The 15,630-nt window shown below is 48.0% G+C and overlaps 1 protein-coding gene across 1 annotated transcript in view; it reads left to right on the top strand.

The window, feature by feature from the left end:
- Nucleotides 1-15,630, top strand: part of SLC13A3 (solute carrier family 13 member 3) — a 64,813-nt gene that overhangs the window by 25,787 nt on the left and 23,396 nt on the right. Inside the window, exons 2-4 of the mRNA XM_069496615.1 lie at nucleotides 1,268-1,533; nucleotides 3,636-3,793; nucleotides 12,900-12,966. Coding sequence (XP_069352716.1) covers nucleotides 1,268-1,533; nucleotides 3,636-3,793; nucleotides 12,900-12,966 — 491 coding nt within the window. The remainder of the gene's footprint in view (nucleotides 1-1,267; nucleotides 1,534-3,635; nucleotides 3,794-12,899; nucleotides 12,967-15,630) is intronic.

Below are 15,630 nucleotides of genomic sequence, written 5' to 3'. Positions count from 1 at the left end.
AGAGCAGGGCAGTAGCACTTTTATTCCAAGAGTGACCATGTGGGTAATAAGGCACTATTGATTATGGGTCCTGTGGGACATGGGTGCATCAGATGTGAAGGTATCATCATTATTGCTCTCTTGTTGTGAGAGCAGGTGTGTAGTTCGACAGATTTTGACAAATGTGCCCTCTAATGTAGGTCTAGAACATTTCTATCACCCCAAAAGGTCCCTTTGTGCTCCTTTGCAATCCCCACCCCCTGCAACATGTACACCTCCCACCCCAGCCCTGGTGACCACTGATCAATTTTGTTTTGAATCTTAAATTGCTGTGTCTGCCTTTCGTTGGTTCTAATATTCAGCCGGTAGCAGCAGCAGGGTATGTGTCTTAGAGCTCCGGCTAGGGAGGTAGATTGCCTTGATCTACCTTGATCTGCTCAGCTTTAGCCTTGCTAGTGACCTCCTTGTACCTCAGTTTCCAAATCCATAAAATGGGGATTATAATCATACCTATTTCACTGGAATTTTGTGAGGAATAAACAGCACCGGGCACTTAACATCGCAATAAGTGTCGGCTATTGTTATTTACAGAGCGTGCAGTGTGTGTCGGTGTGCGGACATAACAGTTGCGATTGTACTCCCTCTACACCCCCTGGTGCTCGCCGTTCCTGCACAGGCCGATAGCTTCCTACTGCATCTGAGATGTGTGCGAGTGTTCTCTCCGGCTGCAGGAGCGTGTTCAGCCTGCACATGGTGGGGGCGGGGGAGTGGGGCGGAACTCCCAGGAGCAGCCGTCGACCAAAGATGGCCAGAAGTTGGCAGACAAATGCCCCAGCTTCCTTGCCTCCCAGTTGAGACAACTCTGAGACACGTCCTACACTGTCTCCAGGGGTCCCCATCAGAATTGAGCTCCGGTGGCCCACAGTGGTAACCTGCTCATGAACCCACTCTGTACTGGCTTCCTCCTCTGTGTCACTTCCCCACTGTCCTTCCAGAACTTCCTGGGATCCCCTAACAGGTAAACTATTTTCATTCTCATCCTATCTCAGGGTTTGCTTTCTAAGACAACAGAGTGTTTCATTTAATCTTCACACAGTCCTAGGATATGGACAGAAATAACTTCCGCCTTGTATAGTTGAGCAAAATGAGGCTCAGAAAGGGGATGCCACCTGCTCAAGGTCAAAGCCTTGGGCACTTACCTGCTCCACTGCTTCCCCGAGAACATGCTTGACAGGCCCTGCCCCTGTGCCCCCAAGCTCGGCTGCCTGAGTCTGCCTCTCCCCTGCAGGAAGGCCGCTGCCTGTTTGTCATCCTGCTCATGGCGGTGTACTGGTGCACGGAGGCCCTGCCCCTCTCGGTGACAGCCCTGCTGCCCATCGTCCTCTTCCCCTTCATGGGCATCCTGCCCTCCAGCAAGGTCTGCCCCCAGTACTTCCTCGACACCAACTTCCTCTTCCTCAGTGGTCTGATCATGGCCAGCGCCATCGAGGAGTGGAACCTGCACCGCAGAATCGCCCTCAAGATCCTGCTGCTCGTTGGAGTGGAGCCGGCCAGGTAAGGCCAGGTAACGGGTCCAGCCCTGCAGTGGTGAGGCAGAGGGACAACAGCTCTGGAGCCCAAACCCGTTCTCTTTGTTTAGACAACTGGCCCAAGAAACTCATCATTTCCCATCATCCATGTACTTACTCATCCCTCAACTATTTAGCGAGCAGCCCCTGTGTGCCAGACCCGGTGCTAGGCCTGTGGGCAGTTGCTCTCAAAGGTGCATAAGAATCACCTGGGAAGAGAGTTGAAAGGCTGCTCTGGGAAATGACTTACCTCTCTCTGCCTGTGAAATGGTGATGCCGTAGCCCCTGTTTCATGGAGTCGCGGTGAGGACTCCATGAGTGAACGCAGAGGATTGGGTGGCCTTTAAAAGAGGGGTGTTGTTTCGATCTTTTTTTTCCCTTTCACGAGCCCCTTTGGCAATTTGGTGAATCTTAAGGATCTTCCCAGAATAACAATGTGTTCAAATGCATAAGATACGACACATAGGATTTGAAACAAGAGCAACTACAGCAAAATGCAGTTATCCAAATAATTTTTTTTTTTTTTAAACACACACACATTTGTGCTCCAGCATGCTATGTGTTCCTTTATGGACACAGCAAATGGCAAGACTTAGGGATGGGACTAATCACAACCATAATTTTGTGGCAGTTTTGAGCGTTAATGCTGTTTCCAGACATCTGCAACTATCATAACGTGATATGAAAATGTCTCAGGCGCTGCTCGTACGGCTGAACTTTGTTGCCTGTTTATCACTGAAGGAAACACTCAATTTTTGTTAGATGTTAGCAAAATGAATATGCAAAGTTTTTTCCCCAATTCAGTCCTGAACTATGTCCATGGACCTACTTTTTATAAATCTCTGCCATAGAACATTCTGAGCTGGGGAGTGACATGGCCAGATGTGCATTTTTCAAAGTTTCCTCTCGGCTGCCTTGCAGAGACCAGAGGGGAGGGACAGGCGTGAGAAGCTGGCACAGCCCAGTTAGGGGGCGGCTTTGGGGGTCCTGACAGAAGACGATGGTAGCTTGGACTAGGGGGTGGCAGTGGAGATGAATGGAATGGCTAGATCTGAGAGCTCTTTGGGTGAAAAAATTGATGTGGGAGAGAGGGTAGGAGAGAAGAAGTTTCCAGCATCTACTCCGTGCCAAGCACTCCACTGGGCTCCTCCTCGTGGAGGAGCTGTCAGAAGGACCTATGGGACAGGTCCCATCTATAAAACTGAGTCCAAGGCCAAGAGGAATTTGATCCCCAGGGGGCACATCACGGTGCAGGAGCCCACGTGAGAGGTAGAGGAAGGGGGAGGCTTCCGGGAGGAGGTTCCATGTGAGCTCCACTTTCAAGAATGGGTGGGGCCGTTCCCAAACATAAAGTTACAACAATGAAAGCACCAAGACACTAGCTCAGAAACAGGTTTGAAAACACAGAATAAATAACCTAGAAGAAATCCATATCAGTGGGGAAGGGAAGGCTTATTTAATAAATGGTAGGTGTTGGGACGATTAGTTCATTCCAAGAAAAAAAATATATTTACATCTCACTTCATACTACACATCTAAATAAGTTCCAGGGGGATTAAGAGTCTAATATGAAGAAAAAAATCATGAAACTTGGATTCTGTTGGTGGGAGCCGACCAAGCAGAGGCAGGCGGGCAGGAGACTTCAGGCGCGTTGGGTGCTGGCGAGTTCAGTAGAGTCTGAGCTGTGGGTGGCTGGTGGGATAGGAGGGAAGATGGGGTAGCAGGAGTCTGGGAAGGCCACTAGGGCAAGACGGTGGAGTGTCTTGGTGCCTGGGCAACGTTATTCTGAGATGGGTGCCATCGAGGATTTGGGGGTAAGGGGAAGAAAATGTCACAACTGGGATGTCTGTAGAACCTTGGGGACCTGTGGTTAGTTTACCCTAATGTATTGAGCCACAGTTTTCTTAGATCTAAAATAACCTGGTGAGTGGATCTGGTCCCTGCTTTACCACTGACTTGCCTTCTCTGAGCCTCAACTTTCTACCTGAGAAATGGATGGGTTGGATTCCTCAGGGATAGCAAACTGGGACCAGAGGAGCTCCTGTGCCCTGGGTTCTGGATCTGCCTCTAACTCCCTCTGTTCCCCAGGCTCATCCTGGGGATGATGGTGACCACCTCGTTCCTGTCCATGTGGCTGAGCAATACTGCCTCCACCGCCATGATGCTGCCCATAGCCAATGCCATCCTGAAGAGTCTCTTTGGCCAGGAGGAGGTTGGAAAGGACCGGGAGAGTGAAGAGAACACAGGTGAGGTGGTGCAAAGGGACTGGGGCCGACTCTACCAGTGTAGGGTAGTGGGAGCAGAGATGCCCAGAGGATGTCAGGCAGGCCAAGAGCATGCACACTTATTGAGCACCTACCACATGCCAGGTGTTTCAATAATATAATAATAACTAAGAATTAGATAACTCAAATCATGGTACCTTGGTTTTGAAAAATTTACATTTATTGCTGGGCACAGTGGCTCACGCCTGTAATACCGGCACTTTGGGAGGCCAAGGTGGGAAGATCGCTTGAGGCCAGGAGTTTGAGACCAGCCTGGGCAGCATAGTGAGACCCCATCTCTACAAAACATTTTTAAAAAATTAGCTGGGCTTGGTGGTGTGCGCTTGTAGTCCTAGTTACTTGGAAGGCTGAGGCAAAAGGAGCATTCGAACCTAGGAATGAAGGCTGCAGTGAGCTATGATCAAGCCACTGTATTCCAGCCTGGGCAACAGAGTGAGACTCTGTCTCTTTTATTGAGCATTGAGTGCTTACTAACCTACTGAGCAATGAGTTAAACACTTAACTCTCAAAACGGCCCTATGAAGTAGGCACTATAATTAAATCTTGTTTTAAAGCATTTGAAGAGATGCTTAGCTTCACCAATGCCCAGAGAAATGCAAATTTAAACCATGAGGTTTAAATCAATGAGACGGGCAAAAATAAGAAAGCTGGACAATGCCCATGTTGGCAGGACTGGGGCCGTGGGAACTCTTGTGCACTGCTGGAAAGAGGGTGTACCGGGTCAGCCTTTCTTAAGAGCATTCTGCAAGAATTTAATCAAATCAAATGTGTATGTACCCTGCAACCCAGTGGTTCTGCTCCTGGATGCAAATGCTGAAGGAATTCTCACATAAGCCTGGGAGGGGACACACATGGCATTACTCCCTGCGGTGTGGGGAGGTGGTGGCCACGTGGGCTTCATCACTAGCACAGGCACAGGCAAACAGGTGCGCACCAGTGAGCACCGTGCTGCTTTCAAGAGAGAAGAATTAGTGAACCATATAGTTATATAAATGGATGTCACAAAACAGTTATGATTCGGGGGGAGCGGGGAACCAGAATGGGATATAGAGCACAATCCCGATATGCAAACTGAATGATGAAACATTTTGTAAGAACATCAACAAATGAAAAGCTACACATTAAACACGTCAGAATGGTTGCTATGGGAAGGGTGGGAGTGGGAAATGGGGATGGAAGGAACTAGAAAAAAATCAATCAATCAAATAGAAGAGGGTCCTTGTGCAACACATAATGATAACATGCCGTGAACTGAGGAATCTGAGTCCCTCGACCCCCTGAAACTGTGTTCTTAACAAAACATAAACAGCCACTGTGTTTCTAGATGATGATATAAAGGCTCAGAGAGGGGAAATGACTTTCCCAAATCACGCAGCAGAGTCAGAGAAAGGCAGTTCCAGGGTCAGTTCAGAGGCACAGTGACGTCAGGGCTTTTCACTGGCAACTCCTTATTCCCTTGGTCTTTCTCTCATAGTTGCAAAGTGGCTGCCACATCCACTTTAAAATGTCTTATTTTTTATTAACATAAATATATTTTAAAAGGAAGTTTTAAGTGGATACATATGTGGGCAGAAGTTGCTAGTTTGACACCAGCATCCAGTCTTCCTTTGTTCTTTTAGTAACGGAACCCCACACGGGCACATGTCTGTGCAGAGGAAAGGCTGAATTTCCCAGCTTCCCTTGCAATCAGATGTGGTCAGGTGACTAAGTTTGGCCAATGGGATACGAGTGGGAATGATGTGTGCAACTTCTGGCTTCCGTTCTTCCTGCTTTCTGCTTCCTGCTGGGTGGAATATGAATACGATGGTGGCAGCAAGAGATGTCACCTGAGACTCAAAGAGAAAAGCCACATCTTGAGAGATAGATGGCAGATCTTTCCCAGTAGCTTTGGATCATTTATCCCAACTACCACAACAAGCATTATCCATGGGACCATGAGTTTTGTGTGCTAGTTATATTTTTCAAATATGCAATTAAAAGAAATACATATCTGTTAAATTTAAAGGTTGATCCATGTACCGTCTGAGTCAGTCTCACTTACTGACACTGGTATGAGTGCTTCCCCATCATGCACTAAGGGGTCCTGCTTATTTTATTTCCACAGCAGCCTGAAAGCTGGAAATGATTATAAGTACTATACAGATGAGGTTCAGAGAGGTGGAATTGTGTGTCCAGAATCGCGCCATTGGTAGTACAGCACAGCCAGGTCTGTGTAAGGGAAATGCTTCCACATGGAAGGGAACAGAGGCTGTAAGTGAGACCCAGTTTCAGAGCAGCGTCTCTGGTATTTTGAATCCAAGCTGGCTGACTTCAGAGCCTGTACTCTTTCTCCCACGTGAGATTTTTTTTCAAAGTGGCCAAGCAAATGTTTGAAAGCCAAGTCCCTCCTTATAAGGATAAAACATCTGAGACCCAGGAAGGGGATGGGACTTGCCCAAGGTCACAGGTAGTGATCATGCAATGAAATCCAGAATCTTTCTCCCTATGCTGTGGGACGTCAGGAGGCAGGGGACCCAGGGGGGCAGACACCTACTTTTGCAGGCCATGGGATCAGAGAGCAGGAATTGGTTAATGATCAGCCTCTAAGAGCTAAAACAAGGCTAATTCCAGTGCAAAGAGAAATATTCCCTTTTACCCACTTTCTGTGTTTTGACCAGGAGTTAGGAGGTGAGGACAGAGGTAGAAGGAGTGGAAATTCTGGCAGTGGCCAGGAGAGGGACAAGGAGCCTCCTAGGAGCCTTACGTTCACGAGGGACAGCTACAGCAGCAACAACGATGACAATGCAAGCTCTCATTTTCTGAAGAACCACACTATGTCAGACACTGTGCTAAATTTTTCATACCCATTAGCTCATTTAATCTTCATGACTGCACTAGGAAGTAGTGACCCCCATTTTACAGATGAGGAGACTGAAGCTCAGGGAGGCAAAAAGATTTGCCCAAAGTAACATGAGGAGTTAGTCGCTGAGCTCTGTTTGAATCTAGAACCTATGCCTATGAGCACCGTGGGGCCTGGTACAGAGGGGCCAGGACCTGGGGCAGGGTGGAGCTCACAGGACAAGACCCCAGGGGTCCTTGCTGCGCAGTTCCTTTACCCAGTTCTATGCCCTGCACTGCCTGGGGGACCCTGGGGCCATGTGAGTGGCGGCTTCCCCAGCGTCCTCCTGCATGCACGCTCTCAGCCCTGCAGGGGATGCTCTGTTAGCATCTCCATTTTACAGAGGAGAAAACTGATGCTCAAAGTGGTGATTTGCCCAATGTCCCTTGGCCAGTAAGGGGCTCACCTGGCTTTTGAATCTAAACTCTTTCCCCTTCTTTTCTCTGCCCAAAGAAGACTAGCTGGCCACTCACGTCTTTGCTTGGGAGTGCCCAGGATAGCACCCTTCACAAAGCAGTGGCTTTGCAGGTCACCTGGAGCATCGCCCCCCTTCAGTCTTCATTCCCAATGCTGATCCACCTCCTGAGACTTTTCCCATCTATAAAATAAGGACAAAACCTCCCATTTTGCATATGCTGCTGTGACATGTTAGAAATGAGATCCAGGTCCCTAGGAAGTGGTTCACGTGCGGCAGTTGTATACAAACTACTGTAAGATCTCCAGGGATCAGAGGAGAAGGCAATAAGACCCTCCACTCTGATGCCCACTGATGTTTCCTACTCCCGCCCGGGAGGGATGTCACCGTCTGCTTAGGGTCTGTCTCCTCCGTAGACCACAAGCTGCGTGAGGTGTGTCAGGCTTTCTCACTTCTGTGAACAATCGTCACCGGCGCAGTCTTGTTCGCCTAAGACACTGCTCGGCACATAGTAGGTGATCAATAAATGTGTGGAACTAATGAATAAATGAACGGATGGACCATCTAATGAACTGTTCTGAGCCTCAGTTTCCTTATACCTAAAATGGGGATAAGAATCCTTACTGCCTGGGCTGTCGTGAGTGCTAAATGAACTCGTGGGCGTAAACCTGCCTCACTTTGGGGCTTTTGACCTTCCCTGGGGTGCTCTTCATCTAACTTGTCACAAGAGCTCCTCCTTGGCCTCCTGCACTTCAAGAACATTTCAGCCACTCTAGGAAGCCTAGATTAGAGTGATCAGTTCCATGTCAGGCCTGCTGAGTACCAGGGGGGTGTGTTGGAGATGGAGTGAGATGCAAGGGGTGGGGTTTACTAGTCCCGGGTACAAGCCTGACTCGCCTGACTCTGCCACTGACCCACTGGGTCTCCTGGGTCCCAACCTTAACCAGCCTCTCCAGGCCTCAGTTTCCCCAGGTGTAAGAAGGAAGGTAATAAACCTTGCCTAGCTCTCCAGAGCTGCTCCAAAGCTGCCATAAGATTTCAAATGTGAAAGTTCTCTGTCCTCACTCCTGACACAAATGCAAGGATGGGCATTATTTGGATAAGATCTTACTTAACCACCAGGCTCCTAACTGACCGGCGATTTCTGGACCCAGAGAAGTCTCTTTGGAGACTTTGCTCCAGTGGCCTTTTCCACGTGGTTTCTTGGGCCACTGTGGTCCACAGGGTTGGATCCTGGGTAAATGGTTAAAAGCGCTCAGCACCTTGGCTTTCCTATTTTTTAAAATCTCATTTTCATTGACTTAATCACCATTGTCATCGTTATTAGAAAAATAATGCCCAGTATAAAATGTTTTGACATCACTAATCTGCATAAGGAAAAAGTGAAGCTCCCTCCCTCCCTCCCTAATTAGCTAAAGCTAATTATTATTTACAGCTCTGTGTGTACAGACACCCTCCACTGTGTATTAATAGCACGGACAGCCTCACATCGGGGCTGTCCAACTCAGATGCTGGCAGTGAGTGTCCGGGTTCCATCAGTGAGTGACGGGGGTCCTGTGGGGACTGTGGCAAACTGGCAAGCACATGCCCTCCCCTCCAAGGGCGTAGGCAGCCCCTGGAGCCTTCGGTTTTCCCATCTGTAACTTCAGATGAATTGTCCTCAACCCTGGCTGCATGAAGGAATCACCTGCAAAACTTTTTAAAAATGCTGAGACCCCAGCCCCACTCCAGAACCCCTAAACCAGACCCTCTGGGGTGGGACCCTCAGGGAATTCTAACGTCCAGCCAGGCTGAGGAGGACGGCGGTGGATCATGCCTGAGATGCTGGCAAGCTCTGTGGACACGTGGCGCTGCGTGACAGCTGTGGTCCCGGCCCAGGTGGGAAGAGCGCAGAATGAGCTCTTCTGGTGGGGTTGGGTGTCACCGGATCAGAGTTCTTTCTGCCTGGCCATCCCCTGCAGAGTAACTTTCCCCCACCCTAGTGTGCTATTAACAGCCCTTCAGCGCCCTGGGCCCCAGCCTCGTGCATTGCCGTGGACATGTGTTCCAGCACGCAAGCCCTGAGACCCTTGTCCTCACGGCCAGGGTGAGCTGACCTGACTTTCAGCCTTGGATCCCTGCTGGTGGTCACAGTAAAGATGACACAGTTAGCCACCCTGGAATCCTGCTCCCTGACGGTACCAACAGGGAGGGAGCTGCCCGGGTGGGGAAGGGGCTTCCCCAAGTCACCGGGCCAGACAAGGACAGAGCCCAGGCTGGACTCCAGTCCTCAGCTCCCTGTCCACGAGGCCGGTATGTGGCCTGATTTCCATGTAAAGGAAAAGCCCAGATAAAAAGAAAAGAAATCAAGGTATTTTTTTCCTGCTGGAGTTCCTTTAAGAGCGTCCGTGGCCGTCAACCAACACACCCGTAGTTAAACAAGCTGATCTACTAATCCTTGCAGCGGTGAGGGGCGCCTTGGCCATGAGCTACCATGCGAATCTCAGCAGGAGGGTGTTAAAAAGAACCCGTGAGTGGACTGGGCTTGAGACTGGGTACCGTCAGAAACCAGAGGCGAGTCTATGACTGGGTAAAGTAACAGTTGCTCATTTAGCAAGTTTGTGGACAGCACAGTGACCTTGCCCTTAGACAAGATTATGAAATGGATGGGCTTTGTCTCATTTTGTCATAGTCTGAGTGAGTTTGTCTGGGGTCAGTGTTCTGTTAGATTGTTGACATCCAGCAGGAGAACAACATGGCCTGGTTCTGGGTGTCGGACCAGTTCCTGATGTCCAGGGCTGCCGTTTTATTCTTTCTCAAGAGTAATCTGCATTTATTGAATCCTTGCTCCTACTTAGCTTCCTATTAAATTCCCTATATCAGGGTTTGGCAAACCATGGCCTACAAGATCCCGCCTGCTGCCTGTTTTTTTCTTTCTTTCTACTGTCTTTTTTGTAGTGGGGGGAGGGGTGGTGGCAGACAGGATCTTGCTCTGTTGCCCAGGCTAGGGTGCAGTATTGTCATCATAGCTCACTGCCACCTCAAACTCCTGGACTCAAGTGATCCTCCTGCCTCAGCCTCCCAAGTAGCTGGGAACTACAGGCATGCGCCACAATGTCCAGCTAATTTTTCTATTTTTTATAGAGACGGGGTCTTTCTATGTTGTTCAGGCTGGTCTCAAACTCCTGAGCTCCAGCGATCCTCCTGCCTCAGCCTCCCAAAGTGTTAGGATTACAGGCATGAGCCACCGCACCTGCTTTTTGTGCAGCCTGTGAGCTAAGAATAGTTTTTTATAGTTTTAAATGGTTGAAATAAACCAAAAGAAGAAGAATATTTTGTGATGTGAAAATTGTATGAAATTCAAATTTCAGTGTCCCCACGTAAAGGTTTAGCCACGTGCAGTCACTTGTGTATTGGCTGTGGCTGCTTTCCTGCTACCGTGGCAGAGAATTGTTACAATGGGGACAGTGTGGTCCCCAAAGCCTAAAATATTTACTGTCTGGCTTTTTACAGAAGTTCGCTGGTCCCTGCTTTAAATGGGTTGACTCTCTAATCCTCTTGACAACTTTAGGAGAATTGTTACTCCCATTTTGTAATTTAAAGAACTGAAGTACAGGGATATTATGGGGTATCAACATACCAGGGCTCCTCAACTTCAGCCTTATTGCTGTCTGGGTTTGGTAATTCTTGGTCGGAGTGCGCCGGCCTGTGTATTGGAGGATGTTTAGCAGCATTTCTGGCCTCTAACCAATAGATACCAGTAGCAGCACCACCCCCACCCCCAGTTGTGACAAGCAAAAATGCCTCCAGACATTGCCCAGCATCCCCTGGAAGAGGAATTGGCCCCGGTTGGGAGCCACTGACCTAAGGCCACATAGTAAGTGATGGAGCTATGATTTGAACCCAGGGCTCATGTGATTGGCCACCAGTCACAGACCCAACTCCCAGGGGTGGGTTATTTTGCCACTGATGGCGGTTCCAGCTGCAGGAACTTTTAATTCATTCTTTGATTTATTTATCTTTGGTCTCCAAAACACTGAAGGGCTCCTGGGCAGTCTGGTCTATCAGGCAAAAGATACTTTAAAAATGAAGTCGGATCTTTTCTGGACCCTCTTCTGCTCACATACTACCCTGGCTCCTGTCTGACTCAGAGGAGAAGCCAAGCTCGGTGACCCCTGCATAACCAGCCCCCTTCTTGTCACCCCTACTCCCTGTGCTCCTCTCACCTCACCTCCTCTCTCTTACCTCCTCCCTCAGACCCCTCCAGCCCCCCGGTCTCCCCTCTGCTCCCCAACACACTAGGTGCACTGCCACCCCAGGGCCTTTGCATCGCTCTTCCTTGCTCCAGATATTTGCACGGCTCACCTCTCACCTTTTTCAGGTCTCTGTTCAACGTCAGACTGCCCTTGAGCCTTGAAAAAGGTGTCTCACCCCCAAACACCTGCTTTTATTTTTCTCCACGGCACTCACTTTTACCTGACACACTGTATATCATACTTAGCCACCTACGGTGTGTCTCCCCCACCACAAGATCAGCTCCATGAGGACATGGACTTTCAACTTTCGTCATTCAGTGCCAGGCACACAAGAAGCGCTCCACAGGAGTTTATTGGTGGACTGATTGGCCACGGTTGACGTGCCTGAGTTCTAGCCCTGGGTTCCAAGTTGCACTGAGCTCTTATCTCAAAAGAAGAGCTGAAACACTTCTACAATTTATTGTCATCTGTGGTCACCAGCCTGGTCCAGCCACCATCATCTTACCTGGAAAGTGCGGTAGATCCCGAGCGGGGCTCCTGGTTTCCATTTCTGCCACCTTGGCCTCTGCAGCCCATTCTCTCTGACCAAGCCCAGGGATGTTTGCAAAATGTAAAACATAATACCCCTTTCGGGCTAGATCCTGCAGCGGATCCCCATCCCTGACGTGGCTCCTGTTAACCTTTGTCCACCCCATCCCCAGCCCCCATCTCCCCTTGGCCTTCCCTACTGACTACTTTCCCAGCACATGGAATTTCCTTGGTTCCTCAACTCTGCCAAGCTTCTCCCTACCACAGGGCCTTTGCACTTGCTGTTCCTGTTTCCTGGAACCCTCTTCCCATGGCTCTTCATATGACTGGCTCCTTCTCATCCTTGAGATGTCCGATCAAATGCCATGGCACACAATCTCTTCTCTGTTGACCTGACCACAGTGGTCCACCTGTTCCCCTCCCCATTTTCCAGTCACTTTCCATCACACTGCCCAATTTTATTTCCTCCATACATTCATCACTGCCCGAAATTGTCTTTATTCATTTATTGCCTGTCTCTCTTTCTAGAATATATGATCTCCATGGAGCCAGGGACCTTGTTCTATATTGTTCACTGAGTACGCTGAGCTCATAGTCAACAGCACATTGTAGGTGCTCAATAAATACTTTTTGGATGAATGAAAGAATGAATGGACTATGGAGCCATCTGAGCCATTGCTGACCCATTACCACTGATAGCTGGTCTTTGCCAAATATCCCTGTGGCAGTGGCTACTCAGGCAAGCCTAGGCCTGAGTTATGGGTTGTCAAGCAGCCTTGCAGCTAATTCCCTGCCCATGGGCCTGGGGCCATCTCCAAATATGGGTGGCGGGACAGGAGGATGGAACATTGAGTGCCTTCTAGCTCTCTCTCTCCTTCTTGCTTTCTTTTTCTTTTGATTCAATGAATAGTATAGGATCCTTGGCAATGAAGAAGCAGTCGTGACTGGCTACACGACACTCATGCCCCATTCGCTACGTTACACTAACAACATCATGCTCTTTCCTCCTAGCTGCTGTGCGGAGAAACGGCCTACACACTGTGCCCACGGAGATGCAATTTCTCGCCAGCTCAGAAAAGTAAGTTCCTGGTGAATTTCATAGAAGGGCCAGTGCTTGATTCAAGATGATGAACAAGAATTCAATGTTGCAAACAATTCCCCTCCCATCCCCAAATTTTTCTCCAGATGACCTAATGCCCGGGTTTCCACCCCCATGGCTTAAACATGGACCTCAAGAGCCTCCTTTTAAAAAATGTCGATGTGAAAAGGGTAGGGAAGCACATCAGATCCCTAGAAGTCTGGTGAGGTTGAGGGTCTCAGGACCTTCCTCTTGAAAGGAGAGGCCCAGAAGTGTGGAGAGCAAGAACTACATGGTGGTCGACGGGGAAGGGGAGGAGGCGAGGCCTCTAAGAACAAAAAAAGTCTATGGAACAATAGCAACCCTTCACACTATCATGATCTGAAAAGCATCTTCACATCGATGTCACATTTAGCCTTCAGTATCCTTTGTGTCATGGAAGTGTGGTTAAGATCATGCGGTTTGGAGTCGCATAGACTTGACTTGGAACTCCGGTTCTGCCACTTACTGGCTGCGTGACTTGGACAAGTCATTTAACCTCTCTGAGCCTCAGTCAGTCTTCACATACCAACTAGACATGATATTGGAAGCCACCTTATGGGGTCGCCTTGAGACTAACTGAGAGAATGTTGACAGAGCAGGTTGGCTGGGCCTTGCATGCACAGATGACAGCACCTGCTATTACGGCATTGTCATTTTGATTTAATGGCGATGAAATAGCAGGGAGGAAAGTGATTTGCTGAAGGCAGTGCTGGCTATTGATTGGGTCTATTTCACTCATGGAACAGATATTTATTGAGAGCTTACAATGAGCCAGACACTGGCCTAGGGACAGGGATACAGCAAAGAACAGACAAAAATGCCAGCCCTTATAGAGCTTACTTTCTAATGGCAAGAAACAGATACATGAATAAAATTCACAGCACGTCCGATGGTTGGTGAGTCTATGAGGGAGAACAGAGCAGGAAAGAGGGCGAGGGGTGGTCAGGGAAGGCCCCACGAAGAAGGTCGTGCTGGAGCAAACCCCTGCAGGAGGCGAGGGGTCCCAGGGGTATCTGTGGGAAGAGTGTTCTCAGCAGAAGGACCAGCATGTGCCAAGCTCCTGAGAGTTCAAAGGGCAGCCAGGAAGCCAGTGAGGCTGGAGCTGAGTGAGTGAGTGAGCGGAGGGTAGGAGATGGGGCCTGAGAAACTGCTTGGCTGGTGAGAGAGTGAGGTTGGAGGGACAGAGCTTGTGGGCCTCCTGGGCCATCAATGTAGCTTTAATCTTGAATGAGATGCTGGGAGCCAGTGGAGAGTTTTAGCAGACGACGGACATGACCTTACGTCTGTTTTATACCACAGTCTATGCTCCTTCCTGGTACCCTTTCTGGGGGCTTTGAGTCCAACTTTGAGATGTGGGTTCTGTGATTGGACCAGCCACTCATCACCATGCGACCTGAGAATATGTTTTAAGCATCTGTCCAGGCAGAACTTGCGCTGGGTCAGCTGGAAAAGACCCAGTCCCCACCCTCTGGAAGTCCATGTCCATTGGATGCAAACGCCTTCCGCTCTCTGGGCCTCAGTTTCCCCATCTGAACAAAGAAGGGGTTGCACTAGATAAACCCTAGGGCTCTTTCTTCTCTCTTATTCTCCTGCTGATACTCAATACATTTGAGGTCCCCAGGTCTGACCAGGACTGTCACCCCTGAGAAGTCAGCACATGACACTGGTTTCCAGCTGTCTCTGGTCTTTGCTTTCCTGTCACACTGGAAACCAGCTACTCAGACCCCAGGTCATGTCCCCATTGTCTCTGGGGAGGGAGTCCCTCTGTAGTAATTAAGGCCAGAATGTATTTGAATTATATTTCATTCTTTAAAACAGAAATTTTTAATTTTAATTAAAAAAATAAAATTTTAAAAAAAATTTAAAAATTTTGATTTGTTATGTACGGACAGTTCTGTTTTTAATCTTAATTTCTTTTTTTCCTGGCTTTATTGAGGTATAATTGAAGAATAAAAATTATATGTATTTAAGGTATACAAGGTGATGTTTTTATATCCGTACACAATGTGAAATGATTACCACAGTCAAGCTAGTTAACATATCCACCACCTCACATAGCTACAGCATTACAGCAATTCTTAATTTCATTCACTTATAAACATTTTATATTAACACATATAAAAAAATACTCAAACAAAAAGAAAAATGTATTCAGCATCTCACTCCCAGAGGTAGACTATAACAGTTCAGTGAGTATCATTCTAGACTATTTCTTGATATCTCTGTATGGACATAAATGCATTCTTTAAATTAAAAATTGACAATGCTATATATGCTGTTTTGTAACCTGCTATTTCAGTTAATGGAGTATAGTGGACATCTTTCCAGGTCAATAAATGTATGTCAACATCATGATCTTTTAATTATATAATTAATAATTCTTAATTTCATACTTTCCCAAAACTCTTTAACTGTCTAAGGAAAATAACCCAGAAAACACTAATAAGGAATAAAAAAAATCTGTAATTCCACTCCCAAGAAAGGCACCAAAACAACTTTGTATATACATACCATTCTAGACTCTTTAAATACTCGTATATTCATGAATATTTCTAAAAGAAAAAACTAAATGATGCTGTTACCTGCCTTTTCATTTCAGTTTGCATCGAGGCTAGCTTTTAT

This window comes from Eulemur rufifrons, chromosome 20 (genome assembly GCF_041146395.1).
Source record: "Eulemur rufifrons isolate Redbay chromosome 20, OSU_ERuf_1, whole genome shotgun sequence".
NCBI lineage: Eukaryota > Metazoa > Chordata > Mammalia > Primates > Lemuridae > Eulemur > Eulemur rufifrons.
The sequence above is the reverse complement of the archived record's forward strand: the minus strand, read 5'-3'. Positions and strand labels throughout refer to the sequence as shown.